The sequence below is a fragment of the Aspergillus nomiae genome (assembly GCF_001204775.2).
Source record: "Aspergillus nomiae NRRL 13137 chromosome Unknown contig00104, whole genome shotgun sequence".
Classification (NCBI taxonomy): Eukaryota; Fungi; Ascomycota; class Eurotiomycetes; order Eurotiales; family Aspergillaceae; genus Aspergillus; species Aspergillus nomiae.
The window spans coordinates 68,678-83,470 of NW_015378159.1; the positions used below are offsets into that span (position 1 = coordinate 68,678).

Consider the following 14,793-nt stretch of genomic DNA (forward strand, 5'->3'; position numbering starts at 1 on the left):
GATTCATATAGGTTAGAATACCCAAATTATCCAAGGAACAAAAATGATGGTGCTGTGGAAAACGGCCGGTCAAGGGAGGAGATAGTTGTCTATAGAGACTCAATATCATATACTGTGTTCCTTGACATAATATATCTACGATTGCTCGGATCGTCAAGCGCAACAATTATATATCGAACCTTGAGTGATATTGCATACTTCGATCAAAATTCAAGCTGAATAAGAGCAATTCATATACACCTTAAACAGACTCAACATGAACCGGACGGTCCTTGTCTCCGTCTCTGTCATCCTCATTTCCACCTTTCATCAATTGCGGAATGCCTTGCCGTGTCTTCTCTTCCTCTGTGGGGTAAGCATGTCGCCACATGCTCCACAGCGGTCTCTGGAACAAGTCATCTATACTTTCAAGAGACCGTCCCTTGAGTTCAGGAAGGCAGAAGAAGATAAAAACCACCCCGGCATAGGTTAATAGCGCGTAGAGCAGGAAGACGCCCCATCCCATCTCGGTAATCATATTTGGTGTCGCCCGCGTGATGCCATAATCGACAATCCAGTTGACGAAGAAGCAAATAGACATGCAGACCGACCTCTAGAATGATATATCGTTAGTTCTCAATGGGAGATAGAAAGATATGAAAAAAGTGGTGGGAATGGCGTACGATTCGAGTTGGAAATATCTCGGCAGCCACAACATAGCATGCCACGCTGTGTCCGAATGACCAGCCAAAGGCGTATATGTAGATCCACACAATACCGACTATACCTCCCGCAGGAGTGCCTCCCACCGTGTCGGTGTTAGTGCCGGCAAATCGGAGATACAGTGCGAGGTATAACATTGCGGTTGCTTGCAGACATGCACCAACGAGCAGAGGAAGGCGGCGACCAACACGATCTACTAGGTAGGTCACATAGAAGATGGTGACGACGAATTTGACTACGCCATACACCCCAGTGGTCAGAAGTGTGTTGGAGCTACCTTTAACGCCAATTAGCTCGAATATCTCTGGTGCGTAGTACTAGAAGATAAATATTGTTAGTCTGGATCACTGGAATAGTTCAAGAGCCGTGCTCACATTCAAAGAATCTGTCCCGGTGAACTTATGAAATAGGAACAGCATAACGGCGAGGAAAAACCGTCGAAAATTGCTTTTGATTAGGAAGATATCCTGAATCACAACCCAATAGCTGTGACCTTGATAGCACTCCTGCTCGTATCGTACCTGGGCCTCGATCTCCTGGTACTCCGTTTGAACATAGGGATGGTCGATAGGTAGCTTCCGCAGCCGGCATAGGTTCTTGATCCCCTGCTCTGAGCGGCCATGGTTAATCAGGTACCGAGGGGTTTCAGGGACAAAAGGTATCATTAGACACATCAGAGCCCCGGGAATGAGTTGAATTCCCATCGATGTTCTCCATTGCGCGTTATCATGCTCGACGCCAGGAAATGACCACAAGGATACTCCGTAGTTGATCCAAAAGGCGAGCATTATACCGGCTAGGATCATCAGATTATATGTTGCAGTCATGGATCCTCGGACAGACTTGGGCGAGTTCTCGGCCAGAAACTGTGGTGTGAGCATTGAACTGGCTCCTACCCCCATACCACCGATGAAGCGACCCGCAAGGAGGACGTCATAATCAGCCACCATCTGCATTGCAGCACCCACTACGAAGACAAATCCCCATAGAAAGACCGACCATTTGCGACCAAGAAAGTCTGATGTTGGTGCAGCGCAGAGAGCCCCTGCTGAGCCACCAGCCGCAAGCATTGCAGCAATCGTTCCCTGTGATCCCATCAATATATACTTCAGTTAGATCACAAAGCAGAACCGGTCATACCTTTCGATTGTCAACCTCTGCATCCGGTAGGTTTGTCAGACCGAAAGCATTTTCAAATGAAGGCAAGGTAAGAATGCCTCCAATGTTGCCGGTGTCGAAGCCATAGAACCACCCACCCCAGGCAACCGATACAAGGAGATAAAGAAGCCTTAGGTTGAAAATCTCCTTCGGGTCAGTTCTGGCTTCCTTGCTCGCCCAGATGCTAGTACCCCCTGCCATGGAGGATGTATTTAGGACAAAGACTTGATACGGTGGATCTTATGAGTACTCAGTAGATAATGTAAGGGAAACGAGGAGCATGCCAGGTACTGATGGAAGTCTGATATAAATATTGAATCTCGGAACTCATAAGCTGTGTGAGCACTCAGCAAGGGGGAGAAGTGGGTCTCATGATGGATGGTATGCTGCCATTTTATGGCTCAAGCACTGCTACATGTTCATTCCGATTACGAATAAAGACATTAAGCTTGTACACACCAACCCCACATTCTCGCGGGCTGACGATCTGGGGAAGGTGGAGACAGCCTTTGAAGACAGTCGGACTATCCCCCGAGCTTTGCATAACCTATCGGACGAGGCCCGATTTATTTTAGCCTTTTGCATGGCAGCCCCTCGGCAGAAGGCCACGCAATCTTGTCATTATATACTGGGGCATTCTGGTTGGATGCGGCAAGAGACAGGTTAAGATTAGAGAGCAGTTTAACTCGTTACGCTAAAGTTATACTAAGAAGACTTGCTCTCGTCTATCTGTTTAAACATGGTGTCGACTCCAGCACTTCCCCAAGACAGCTTGGTGCGCGAGACCAACAGGCCATACTTTTACCGAGAGAGCTATCTACCCGAGGCCACAGCGCAAAGTCATGCCTCAAACCTACTGTTACTCCCCAATGGTGATGTCCTGTGTGCCTGGTTTGGTGGTAGTATGGAGGGCAAGCCAGACATCAGTATCTATTTATCCCGTCTGAGGGCGGGTGAGCAATCATGGTCAGAAGCTATACGAATGACCCACGATAATACCCGCAGCGAACAAAATCCGGTTCTATTTCGTACACCAGCTGGAGATCTCTGGCTTCTGTACACGTCGCAGCACGCCGGAAACCAAGACTCGGCAATTGTGAAGCATCGCATTTCCAAAGATGACGGAATCACCTGGGGAAAAGAGGAAGTTCTGTTCTCGGACTCCGGCATCTTCATTCGCCAGCCACTCATCGTTCTAGATGATGGTGCATGGGTCATTCCCGTTTTCAAGTGTCGCGTAGACCCAGGGGAGCGTTGGCTAGGGAATAACGATATCTCTTGTATCCGTGTGTCAAGGGACGAGGGACATACCTGGACAGAGTCTGTTATCCCACAAAGTACAGGCTGCGTTCACATGGAAATACAGCGCTTGAAAGATGGGTCCTATCTTGGCTTGTTTCGCAGTCGATGGGCGGACCATGTTTATCTAGCAACCTCGCCTGATGGCCTTTCCTGGAGTTCACCACAGGCCACCGTTCTTCCAAACCCCAATGCGGGCATTTGCTTCGATGTGCTGCCTTCCGGGAGGGTGGTTCTAGTGTACAACCATTCCTCCAAGCTAGACGCCACAGGACGTCGACAGGGCCTGTACGATGACATTGGAGATGGCGCTGACGAGCGCCAAGATCAGCGATCTACAGAGGACGGTAGAGAGTCATTCTGGGGGGCACCACGAGCACCACTATGCGTGGCCTGGAGCGATGATTCAGGGAAGACATGGGAACGACGCGTATTGGAAGATGGCGACGGATATTGTATGACGAACAACAGCGAGAAAAAGCTTAACCGTGAGTTGTCATACCCGAGTATGGTGTTTGGTGGAGACAGGATTCACATTGCGTACACCTTTTGGAGACAAAGGATCAAGTACGTGCAGCTTAAGTATGATTTCTTCACGAGTTAGACTAGTATTGGTTTTGTCGAATGTATACTGGCGTCGGATTTGCGGAAGTGGTCTAGACTACAATAACACATCTTTCAAGCATGGAAAATACAGAAATATATCGTATAGAGCGCAATTTGTTTGTCCACGCTTGTTATGGCTTACAATATCTCACTACAAGCTGATCAGGCATACACAACACATTGAAAGTAGGGTAACTAGGAACAGATAACTGTCAATATTATATATCACCGTCTATTTTCCTATAGCAAGCACCATAGCGATTATTCTGCTTCTCAATCTATTCTCAGAATACGGACATATACTAGTAGATCAAAAGGTGTCACTGAGGTTTACTTCAATTTCTATTTGGCCTATCTTCATATATTACACATAGTTTCTCATTGAGCCCTCCTGGGGCCAGACACATCAGGTAGAGAATTCTCAATCTCGACCAGATGTTGCATTACACTGACAACCCAGTCTTGCATACCCTTTGCCGATGGCTTATATGGCCGTCGGGGCCAAAATGCATTTTCTTCTGTAACGCCTGCCAAGGGCCCCGCAAAGTGCGCTGCTGCGAACTTGGTTGGTGCGATACCTTCTTTACAGGCCTTTTCAGCTTGTGCAACTAAGCCCTGCAGCTTCATGGCCTCCTGTACATTTCCATCCTTCCATAGAGCATATAACCTGGCGACCGACTTGGGGAAGACATTACCTATTCCCGTCACGCAGCCTGATCCCCCACCACTGAGGCAGGGAATGAGCCAATCTGATGAACCCGCATAAACACTGAATTGTTCATGCGAATACTCTTGTGTGAGTCGGGTAACCTTCCCCGCATTCCCACAGGTCAGCTTGACACCGACGATGTTGGGATGCTGGGCCAGCGTCGACATGACATCCGAGTTCATGTCCACGCCATTGCAGACAGCGGGGAACTGTGTCGTCAGTTATTCTCTGAAGCTCAATTGATATTGTAGACGTTTGTAACTTACACTATAGATGACGATGGGGAGAATATTCTCGTCCGCAACGTCCTTGTAGAAGTCGATAATAACGTCCTTCGATACAGCTTTGGCCCAATAGCTTGGGGGCAGCAAGAGCCCGAAGTCTGCGCCTGCCTGTCGAGCTTCTTCTGCCAAGCGTATTGACTCATTTGTCGACTGCCCACTAATACCCGCTACAAGGGGGAAGTTGTCAAATCCCAGGTCTAGCGCGGCACGTCGAGCGATCTTGATTAGCTCTTGGCGCTCTGTTGGGGACAGTAAAACTGCCTCGGCGGTTGTTCCACCCAGAACGAGGCCGTCAACACCTCCACGGATCAGGTAGGAGAAGTATTTGTATGAGGCTTCATAGTCGATCTCTTGTCGAGGTGTTGCTTTGTAAAGGGATATTACCGGACAGAAGATTCCAGGGGGTAGGGGTCTGGACTTTGCCGCAACTGAGGAAGTCATGGTGTCGATCGTGGGTCTTCCTTCAATGGATAGAGTTTATTTTATCCAAGCCACCTCGTTCTCCAGGTGATTTATATCCTGTGTTTAGTAATAAGCAACCAGCCATCGGGAATACCCCGACATGTCCGGCTAGAGATCTACCGACGATGCGGGGTTACGACGCGGCCGATCCGATGTTACGATGGCTCCTCAGAAACTACGACACCATTGCATTCTCTGTCCCTAATGTGGCAACAAAAATAATATAATCCACAACATTCATGGCGAAACGTAAACGACAATGGAGTCCAACACGAGTGCCCAACCCGGGACAACCGGTAGCAAGCGGATTGAGTCCCAATGTAGAACAGCAGCAAAGCCCTTTCAGGATCGCCCAGTCGAATCATGCATCGGAGAGAAACCCGCAACAAGAGCCCGGCGAGACAGCTGGAGTACCGCCGCTGGTGGAAGTGTTGCCTTCTATTACGCGCAAGATCACCGCATGCGCGGCCTGTAGGAAGAACAAGGTGGGCCCTTCCTCCACTTGCTAAGCGCCTACTCTAATGCTCCATTAGATCCGATGTGACATGCCGGAGGATGGCCCTCCCTGTATTCGGTGTCGACGCCGGTCGCTTTCCTGCGTGTTGAATCGTAGTCTGCAGTCGCTGGTGGAAGACGTGAAGTGAGTTCCCCGCTAAATGTGATGTAGAACATCATACACATGCTTACCCTGGGATCAGAAGTGTGGAGCTGGTACAATCTGACCTGCGGAACTTGCACGACACAGTCGACATCATTTGCCAACACTTGGATCTCGGGCGGCCAAAGCCACTCGTAACCGACCGTGGAAAGGCGAGGGAAAATATCCCACTAAGCGGAGAGCCTGACCGTGAGGAAAGTGAGGGATGCGAAGTGTCACCACCTGATTCCCCATCTGCCGTTCAGGCTCCCATTGACACGTTTCTCGATATCGCCAAGCTCGGAAGTCCTAAATCTGTCGAGTCACCACCGGGTCGTCGCGCTAGTCGTGCGACTCATGGAGATGATCTCATCACCAAGGGCACTGTGTCCCTTGCAGTCGCAGAGAAGCTACTACATCGGTACTTTTCGCGCCTTGACCATTACCTATACGGAATATGTAGTGAGCATCACGACCTACAGCAGCTACGCACCACCTCTCCCATCCTCCTTGCCGCGATTTGCACTGTGTCAGCCCTCCATGATCCCCAGGACCAGAAGTACTACACAGCTTGTAACAAGGAGTTCCGCTCCCTCGTGATGCGGTCCCTGTTTGAAAAGCGCGACGTTGAATATCTCAGGGCTTTGTGTATCGCCTCGTTCTGGCTCGCAGATGCTTCGCGAATCCTCTGCAGTGATGCTATTCGACGGACGGCAGACATCCGTCTTCACCGCAGCTTCGACTATCTCATCGGTGCCCGCGACCCTGAGTCTTGCTCCCCATCTGCAGCAAACCCGACAACCTCTGTAGATCGAGTTAGATTATGGTATCTCCTGTTCGTATGCGATCAACATCTCTCGATCCTGCACAACCGTGACTCTCTCCTGCGCAGCGACAAAGATATCGCAGTGAGCTGGGAAACATACCTACATCGCGCCGAGACCACGGAATCAGACGTTCGGATCCTCTCCCAAGTGTCCCTGTTATTAATCATGGGCCAGGTGCGAGATGTACTGGGATCCGATAATCAGACGCAGCTGCCACCGACTCTTACACACCATATCACCAACTACTCAAGACAGCTAGATAAATGGTTCGCCAAATTCTCTGCGCTGTTCATCACAAACGCATACATCGGCGATTTCCCCAGAAAGGGTCTGGAGCTTCACTACCAATTCGGCAAACTCTATCTCGGTCATCAGGTATTCAAAGGGCTTCATGGGAATCCCATCCCGATGCATTTCGTCTCTGCCGCGAACATGGCCCACGATGCAGCAGTTGGGATCTACGAGATGATCCTGAATGACAACCAGCTTAAAAATAGCCTCGTCGGCATGCCGCACTACTTTCATATCATGATCGCTTTCGCCGGTCATTTGTTACTGGAGATATGTCACAACCACCACGATCAACTGTCTATCAACGTACAGGATGAGTTCCATCTCATCAGTGCAGTTCTAGACCTGTTCCGCAACCAAAACTGTATTCCTCAGCATCCAATCCGGCGCATGGCTCCAGGTCTCAGTCGGAAACTCGCCGGCTGTGCTGCCAGCCTAGGGATTAATAGTCTGTCCGAGGACCATCAACAGATTCAGAATGCGTACATTTCAACGGCGGGCGGACAGAGCTTTGCAAATGAAACTCAGCGATTCGCCAAAGCGCCAGTCCAGTTTCCTGTCGACTCCACGGGGCCCCAGATGGATGACTTTCTATTCGGCGATATTGGAGAATTCACGTTCCCGGACTTGACATCCAGCTTTCTGCCGTAGGGTATTGCGCATTGAACAATGTAGCTTGGAATAAATGTTACCACAGTTGCGTTATTCATCAATGTTTTATTCTACAATTACCATGGAGAATATATATAGACCCGATCCCGCTAATACTGAATCGCAACTGATACTTACTGAGGGTTCTTCGGATAAGCCTATCCTCGTGATTCTGCCTGATATCGAGCCGGCTCCTTATAGTCGGGGTGATCAAATCCGATACAGCCATCTCTAAAGAGCTCGAGAACGCGTTAGAAGAGGAAGTAAGACGTCTCAGTTGGGATAACGTGTTGGTTATCTGCGCTGAATGCATATCATAACCATTCTCGGCCAAAACATACGGTATCCACCATACGCAGCAAGGGGCACTGTACGCGACTAATCCGAGCAGATGTTTTGCCCAGCATGGAATGTAAATTACAAGCCCCGCAGGATCTGCAGCCGCGTCTAGCGCTAGTGATAGTAACCTCCAGTAGCCCCATCCATACCCAACGGGATCCCCATAACAGCACTCAGGACAAACAGCCGCCATGAGGGTCATTATCGTAGGCGCTGGTATAGGTGGTCTGACATGTGCTATTGCCTGCCGACGCGAAAAGCTGGACGTGATTGTGCTCGAACGTAGTCTGAGCTCTTGCCCGTAAGTATTGAGAACGCGTCATTTACCAGTGCCCAATTGCGTAGGCAGGTCTGATGGGGGTGTATTTGATATGTTTAGGTCGGGGCAGGTATACAAATACCCCCCAATGGCGTGCGGGTTTTGCAGGAGCTTGACCTGAAGGAAGAGGTCGTGCAGAAAGGAGCAATAGTCGAATCGATGGATCTTCGACGGTACAAGAATGGCGAACTTATAACGTCCATGGAATGTGATGAGACGGTCGCTCGAGCGTATGGAGCTCCATGGATGTATGTACTCTGTGCTATCACTTGGGCCGTTGAGTATTCTTGTCTCACGTCTGTCTAGTATCATTCACCGAGCGGACTATCAACAGATTCTGTTTGATAGGGCTATGCTGATGGGTGTAGAGGTACGCTTCGGGGCTACAGTTGAGGACTTGGATTTCCAGGATACGCAGGCCATTCTCGAGGGTGGGGAGGCAGTAGCAGGTGATATTATCATCGGTGCTGATGGTTTGTCTATGATTTTGTCACTGATATCCCGACAGTTATGGACTAATTCGTGGTCAGGGTTATGGTCAAAAGTCCGAGACACAATCTTCGATCGACATTGTCCGCCAATCGAGACTGGCGATATGGCCTACCGTGCGGTGTTTCCAAGGAAGCAACTTGAGGCCCTCTGCGACCCGGAGATAGACAGCCTTTGTAGCAAAACTTCTGTCACAGCCTGGCTGGGACCAGAGAAACATGCCGTATTCTACCCGGTACGAGGGGGCGCAGAATTTAACCTAGTTTTGCTACTACCAGACAATTTACCTGCTGGGGCACGTACCATTCAGGGTGATTTGGAGGAAATGAAATCGGGCTTTCGGGACTGGGACGCGACGTACGAATCTCCAAGTTTATCTTTCCTGATGGATTTGAACGCTAACTCGTGTCATAGTCTTCAGAGGTTAATCTCTTGTATATCATCCGTGGTGAGGTGGAAGCTATGCCACCTGCCCGAATTATATACTTGGAGCAAGGTTTGTTAATCCTAGAGATTATATGAACAGCCTCGGGATATCCACTCATTTGTATCGATTCACTAGGGGTCGGTCACACTACTCGGAGACGCTTGTCACCCAACGCTCCCGTATCAGGCCCAGGGTGCTGCAATGGCTTCGGAGGATGGCGCTGTACTGGGCTTGCTATTGGGCTCGATTGTAAAGCACCTAGAGAACCAACCGGACTCTTCGGACATAACACTCAGGGACATGGTGTTCGAATCGCTCACAGTCTACGAGGACTTGCGCAAACCCCGCACTACAGCCAACGTCAATGGAGCACTCAGAAACCGAGGCGCTTTCCACATGCCAGATGGCATCCTGCAATGGATGCGCGATCTCGTTTTGGGTTATTCCGGTATGACACATGAGACTGACTCTATCGGACTTATGTCAAGGCGACAATCGAACACTCTGGCATACGATGCTATAGAAGAGTGTAAGATACGGATAAAAGAAGCGTAAATACGGTGCAACATCATGACTGGATAGACGACCATTGGAATTGCATAACTGCCACCTGATTGCTTTTGGGGTCAATCTTGCAAGTGTTCCTTTCTTACTCCGACGTAGTAGTAGACGGATACAAACGGTGCGAATACCATACGGTGCCCGCTTTTAAATTCCCAGTCACTGAGGTCCAAGTCCTGTCGATCCAACAGCGCTCGAATCTCTTCCGGTGTCCGACAACGCATTATTGACACCATGCAATCAAAGGACATAAGGAAAGGTAACAAAGGAAGAACATATGTGAAGAACAGATGCCGAGGGGAATTCCAATACCGACAAAGCGTATACCAAAATGGGAAAAGAAACATGACTGGGATGCTAAGCAAGGAAGTGAAATTGCGCTGGGCAAATTCGAAGATTCTACCAGTCCAAGTTTTAGTATTTCACTTCTCTTCGTCTAATATGAGTTGAAGAACCTACATAAAAGAATCGGCAGACTCTGTCGCCTTCCGCAATATAGTGGACGCAAGCAAATCATCGAAATGATGAAAACACAAATTGAAGATTCTGCACTCCTTCCGGTTCTCCGGGGCCACTCTCTCACATTCCACAGCGTCCATACTCTCGGAGATGAACGAGATATTTTCCTGACGTCTGCTGATGGCGGACCATTCCTCCAAGCGAGGGTGGAGATCCGTAAGAACAAATCGCGCCGCTCCCTTGCCCTTCGCTCTGAGTTTCGCATTCAAGACATGCTCGAGGGTTGCGGTTGGCCCGCCTGCACCCGCACAGAGATCAACAAATGTGAAGGAGTCGGGATCCTTTACGTGCTCGCGAATAAGATCGGCAGCTATACCTGCTGGAGGGGTCTTGCTGAAAGGCGGGATGTGCAAATTCCAGACCCGAGTTAGACAAGATTGGATGTACGCCCTCATCCATTCAGGACACCAGGACTGATCCCCGATCTCGAAGAGATGGTATCGTGAGAAGAGAATCATGGTGTTTTGAAGGCAAACGTGCGCGTCCCTTGATTGCCTATTTCTCTCGTTGTGTAGTGAATCTCCTTATCGTGAGATATGAAGATCCACTATACTCTGTTAGGAAAGGGTTGAATCACCTGATCATATCTGTAACATAGCCACTATCATGAATCTCCCTCTTCTGAAGAACTATTTCCCTTTATATGTTTTATGGAACACATGAACTATAGCCTGGCCAGTTCCAATAGCTGCTATTACCTACTTCCAGGTGCCATGGAGAATGCAGGCACTCTATCTAGCTCTCTGACTCCGCGGTCCGAGATCCGACGAACCACCATTCGCTTTGGGCTTAGAATTATCACGAGTTGATTCTTCCCATCCTTCATGGACCGCTTAAAGTATGCCCCACCGCCGACTGAAATTCATGTGCAATCCTTAGTAAAATGCGTAGAACGCGATATGGATTTATAATTTTCCTACTGATCACAAGACCTAGGGGCAATACACGGCAATGAGTATGTAGATTTGCGAGTATTGTGATGTTCTATCCATGGATTCCAACTGGCAGAATATTTTGGAATTCAGTGCCATGGGGCTGGTGTTCTGAATACAATTGTATAGTCAATGTAGGTTGGTTATATGACAAACACATTCCCGAACACAAAGACCTCGCGCAACTCCCCTTGAGCTTACTGGGTAGTAACCACACCGTCTTCCTCAATTGCTTTTACATGTGGAGAAGCCTCGAGTGTCGTTATGCTACCATCCTCAAAAGTCACCCTGTAAAATGATTCGAAGATTGGATAGTTAGTTGAAGTCTCTTGGAATACGGACTGAGAGGATACCCACGAAAAGCCTTTTATGAGCGTATACTCGTGTCCTATTTTACCACCTTGGTCAATACACTGCTGTTTGACCCTGGTTAATGGACCCATTGATTAGCTCATATTTCATGACATCAGTTTATGAGATTTACGTTTGAAAATCCTCGTCCGATGCGTCTTCGTGACACGTAACCTGCCAGAGTTCAAGAAGGTTAGTTTCGCGAACGCAAATTTGGTTTCAGCGGCTGTATAGGAAGCTAGTCACTCACAATGTATGAAGGCATATTGTTTAAATGACGGTTATCAGTTTGCCAGGGCACAAGGTTTGTTGGAGGATGAAGCTGGGTGGGAGGGGCAAGGACGGGAGTTCGGGTGGCTTAAATAGTGTTAACATACCCCGCTTCCCGCTCTTCAACCGCGTATATCTTACCCTCGTAATAGTATACCTTGTATGAAGATTCGTCCTCAGAAAGAGGACCCATGCACCAGCAAACCTTGCAGCAAAGCGGCGATCGAACAAGAGATCTCAGCTAATGATCTCTCAGGAACACACACTCCGCTGTTACTGGCGACCAACCACACTGGCATTTTTGATGGCGGAGATGGCGGTCGCTCATCTCGACATTACCCAGCGCTAGGATCGCCACTCGGATAACGATTAAGGAAGAAGAAATGATAGGCCGATCACATTTTGCGAGCTCCCCTCATCTGAATCCACAATGCGCTAGTCGTATTTAGGATCACCGCTTTAGTTAGTTGGGCAAAACTATCTTGTTCGGGACCTCAAGAGGCGCGGGGGCCGCAGCAATTTCAGAAAAGCAGCCAGAAACGGCCTGCGACTAACCGTCACAAACAATACTCGCTTGAAATATACTATCGTTGTCTTGCATCGGACGGATGTGTCTAGAACCAAACCCGCAGGTAGAGTAACTACATTGACTACGTGGAACATCTGAGTTGGTCCAGTTGCTGTTGAAGAATAATTATGAGGCAAGGTGCTCTCTTCGTGTCGTTCTTGGAGCCCAATCCAGTAGTACTGCGAGGATCGTGTTTACCCCGGAAGGCACAGATACATATGATATGTCAGTCGGTATATCCGGAATGAGAGACACAAAGACTTTCCGGTATGGTAGATCCACCTCATTCCTCGTGTTTTGTAAACTTTTCGTTTTGTTTTTTGTTTTGCAAATCCACTATGCTATACTATACTACCCATCTGGAAGCTGAAGATCGGTAGGATATACAGAGTAGAACATGATCAAACCCTTACGAAATTGATCAAACAATTCCTCTAGATTATTATTTATAATACGATAAGTATCACCAGCCATCTCCAAGGGCATACCTACCTTTACTATTCTGTCAACTCCTCTCAATCCCTCCCCACCCCAGGTTTACATATCTTTCTTTACTAATTCTCACACACACACACACACACACACACTCAACCCAAAATGGTCGCCACCTTCCCATCCGTCCAAGCAGATGACGAATGGTCCCCACTCAAAAGCGTGATTGTAGGCCGCGCCGGTCGTGCCTGTTTCCCCAGCGCCCCGGCGCCAATGATTGAAGCAACCATGCCCTCAGCGCACACCCATCGCTTCCAACCACACTCCCCCTTCGACGAGACGCTGATCGCCAAGGCAGAGGCTGAGCTGGACTACTTCGCCGCCATCCTCCAGGCCGAGGGCATCAACGTCTACCGACCCCCCGTGGGGATCAATTGGCTCGATGAGAACGGCTACACGGGCGCCATGCCCCGCGATGGCCTGATGAGCGTCCAAAATACCCTGATCGAAGCTTGTTTCGCCTGGCCGTGTCGCAATCGTGAGATTGAGATCGCATTCAAGCCCATCCTCGATGATTTGGCGCGAGATGCGCGTGTGACGATTGTTCGGCGTCCGGCGTCCTCGTTTGCCGAGACCTTACTGGACAGTAACGAGAGTGATGATGGCACCAACAGTAGCAGTAGCAGTCGAACAGGCGGTGCTAATGGTACGGGACAATGGGTCATCAATAACAGTCGACCGGCGTTCGACACGGCGGACTTCATGCGGTTCGGGCAGACGATCATCGGTCAGTTCAGCCACGTCACCAACCAAGCCGGAGTGGATTACATCCAGGCACAGTTACCGACGGGCTACAAGATCGAGATGCTGGAGGTGGACGATCCGCACGCGATGCACATCGACGCAACGATCCTCCCGCTGCGCGAAGGCCTGCTGGCGTACAACCCCAAGAAAGTCAGTGAGGCGGCGCTGCGCAAGCACGCGGTTCTAGCGGACTGGGACCTTCGACCGTATCCATTCACACCTAAGGAGCCAGGCGAGGACAGCCCCCCACTGTATATGACTAGCCCGTGGTTGTGTTTGAATGCGTTGGTGTTGGATGGAGAACGAGTCGTCGTGGAGATCAGCGATGTCCAGACGGCGCAATGGTTTGAGTCGCTGGGGATGAAGTGCATCCGGTGTCCGTTTAAACATGTCAATAGTATTGGGGGGTCCTTCCACTGTGCTACGGTGGATTTGGTGAGAGAGAAGACGAAGGCTTCGACTTCAGTGAACTAAGATAGAGATAACGTTTTATTCCATCGAATCGAACATGACTTTGACCAGCACAACCCTTTCTATAAATTCATTAATTTACCTACAGACTCTAGAAACCTTTACACAGATCCACCCAACACTACTCGAAATCTGGGGTAACACTCTTCCACTCCGGAAGTTGCTAGATATGGAAGACTCGATAGGATCGTAATATTCCCATTGAACACGTTGATCAGAGTCGGGATTAAGACGTATGTACCAAGACTATCTACGATCTACTTCCCAGCCGGCTGCCCCCCATACCCAATATACGCCCGTGCATTCAGCTTTGTCCGAGTGCCTCGTGTGCTGGTAGCCGCGGATCTGAAGCAGCAGTAAATCAGATATGCGAGAATATATTGAGGAAATTTAATTTTTTAAATTTAGATCTATTCTTTTTAAGAAATGTTATATTAATTAATATTTGGATAATAATAATATTTATCATAGTATTGATAATAGTCACAGCTATTATAACTATTAATCTATTCAATAAGTTAGTTCTATATAAATTGTACATAAGTGCACCGATGTATATATCAGTTTAGGACTTGACAATGAATACCCGGGCATGACAGTCTGTTAATGAAAATAGTGATATTATCTTTTCTTGAGATAAAAGGAAAAGAAATGGAATAGTAAAATAATAGAGATAATGAAAAAA

At 48.8% G+C, this 14,793-nt stretch overlaps 7 protein-coding genes across 7 annotated transcripts; 4 read left to right on the forward strand and 3 right to left on the reverse strand.

The window, feature by feature from the left end:
* Positions 1-241: 241 nt before the first annotated feature.
* Positions 242-2,061, reverse strand: ANOM_005896 (putative sugar transporter; the record flags this gene model as incomplete). The annotated part of the gene is made up of 4 exons (XM_015551153.1): positions 242-592; positions 663-1,019; positions 1,077-1,787; positions 1,843-2,061. The coding sequence occupies 4 exons, from the start codon at positions 2,059-2,061 to the stop codon at positions 242-244; spliced, it is 1,638 nt and encodes a 545-aa protein (XP_015407660.1).
* A 538-nt stretch (positions 2,062-2,599) lies between these two features.
* Positions 2,600-3,763, forward strand: ANOM_005897 (sialidase family protein; the record flags this gene model as incomplete). The annotated part of the gene is made up of 1 exon (XM_015551154.1): positions 2,600-3,763. One exon carries the CDS (start codon positions 2,600-2,602, stop codon positions 3,761-3,763), a length of 1,164 nt encoding a protein of 387 aa, XP_015407659.1.
* A 380-nt stretch (positions 3,764-4,143) lies between these two features.
* On the reverse strand, positions 4,144-5,199 carry ANOM_005898 (dihydrodipicolinate synthase family protein; the record flags this gene model as incomplete). Its single annotated transcript, XM_015551155.1, has 2 exons — positions 4,144-4,683; positions 4,741-5,199. 2 exons carry the CDS (start codon positions 5,197-5,199, stop codon positions 4,144-4,146), a joined length of 999 nt encoding a protein of 332 aa, XP_015407683.1.
* Positions 5,200-5,459: 260 nt separating this feature from the next.
* On the forward strand, positions 5,460-7,626 carry ANOM_005899 (uncharacterized protein; the record flags this gene model as incomplete). The annotated part of the gene is made up of 3 exons (XM_015551156.1): positions 5,460-5,705; positions 5,754-5,860; positions 5,919-7,626. 3 exons carry the CDS (start codon positions 5,460-5,462, stop codon positions 7,624-7,626), a joined length of 2,061 nt encoding a protein of 686 aa, XP_015407682.1.
* Positions 7,627-8,156: 530 nt separating this feature from the next.
* On the forward strand, positions 8,157-9,755 carry ANOM_005900 (putative salicylate hydroxylase; the record flags this gene model as incomplete). Its single annotated transcript, XM_015551157.1, has 6 exons — positions 8,157-8,237; positions 8,345-8,532; positions 8,591-8,757; positions 8,815-9,130; positions 9,188-9,269; positions 9,336-9,755. The coding sequence occupies 6 exons, from the start codon at positions 8,157-8,159 to the stop codon at positions 9,753-9,755; spliced, it is 1,254 nt and encodes a 417-aa protein (XP_015407686.1).
* Positions 9,756-10,216: 461 nt separating this feature from the next.
* On the reverse strand, positions 10,217-10,738 carry ANOM_005901 (uncharacterized protein; the record flags this gene model as incomplete). Its single annotated transcript, XM_015551158.1, has 1 exon — positions 10,217-10,738. One exon carries the CDS (start codon positions 10,736-10,738, stop codon positions 10,217-10,219), a length of 522 nt encoding a protein of 173 aa, XP_015407685.1.
* A 2,260-nt stretch (positions 10,739-12,998) lies between these two features.
* ANOM_005902 (uncharacterized protein) lies at positions 12,999-14,111 on the forward strand (the record flags this gene model as incomplete). The annotated part of the gene is made up of 1 exon (XM_015551159.1): positions 12,999-14,111. One exon carries the CDS (start codon positions 12,999-13,001, stop codon positions 14,109-14,111), a length of 1,113 nt encoding a protein of 370 aa, XP_015407687.1.
* Positions 14,112-14,793: the final 682 nt, after the last annotated feature.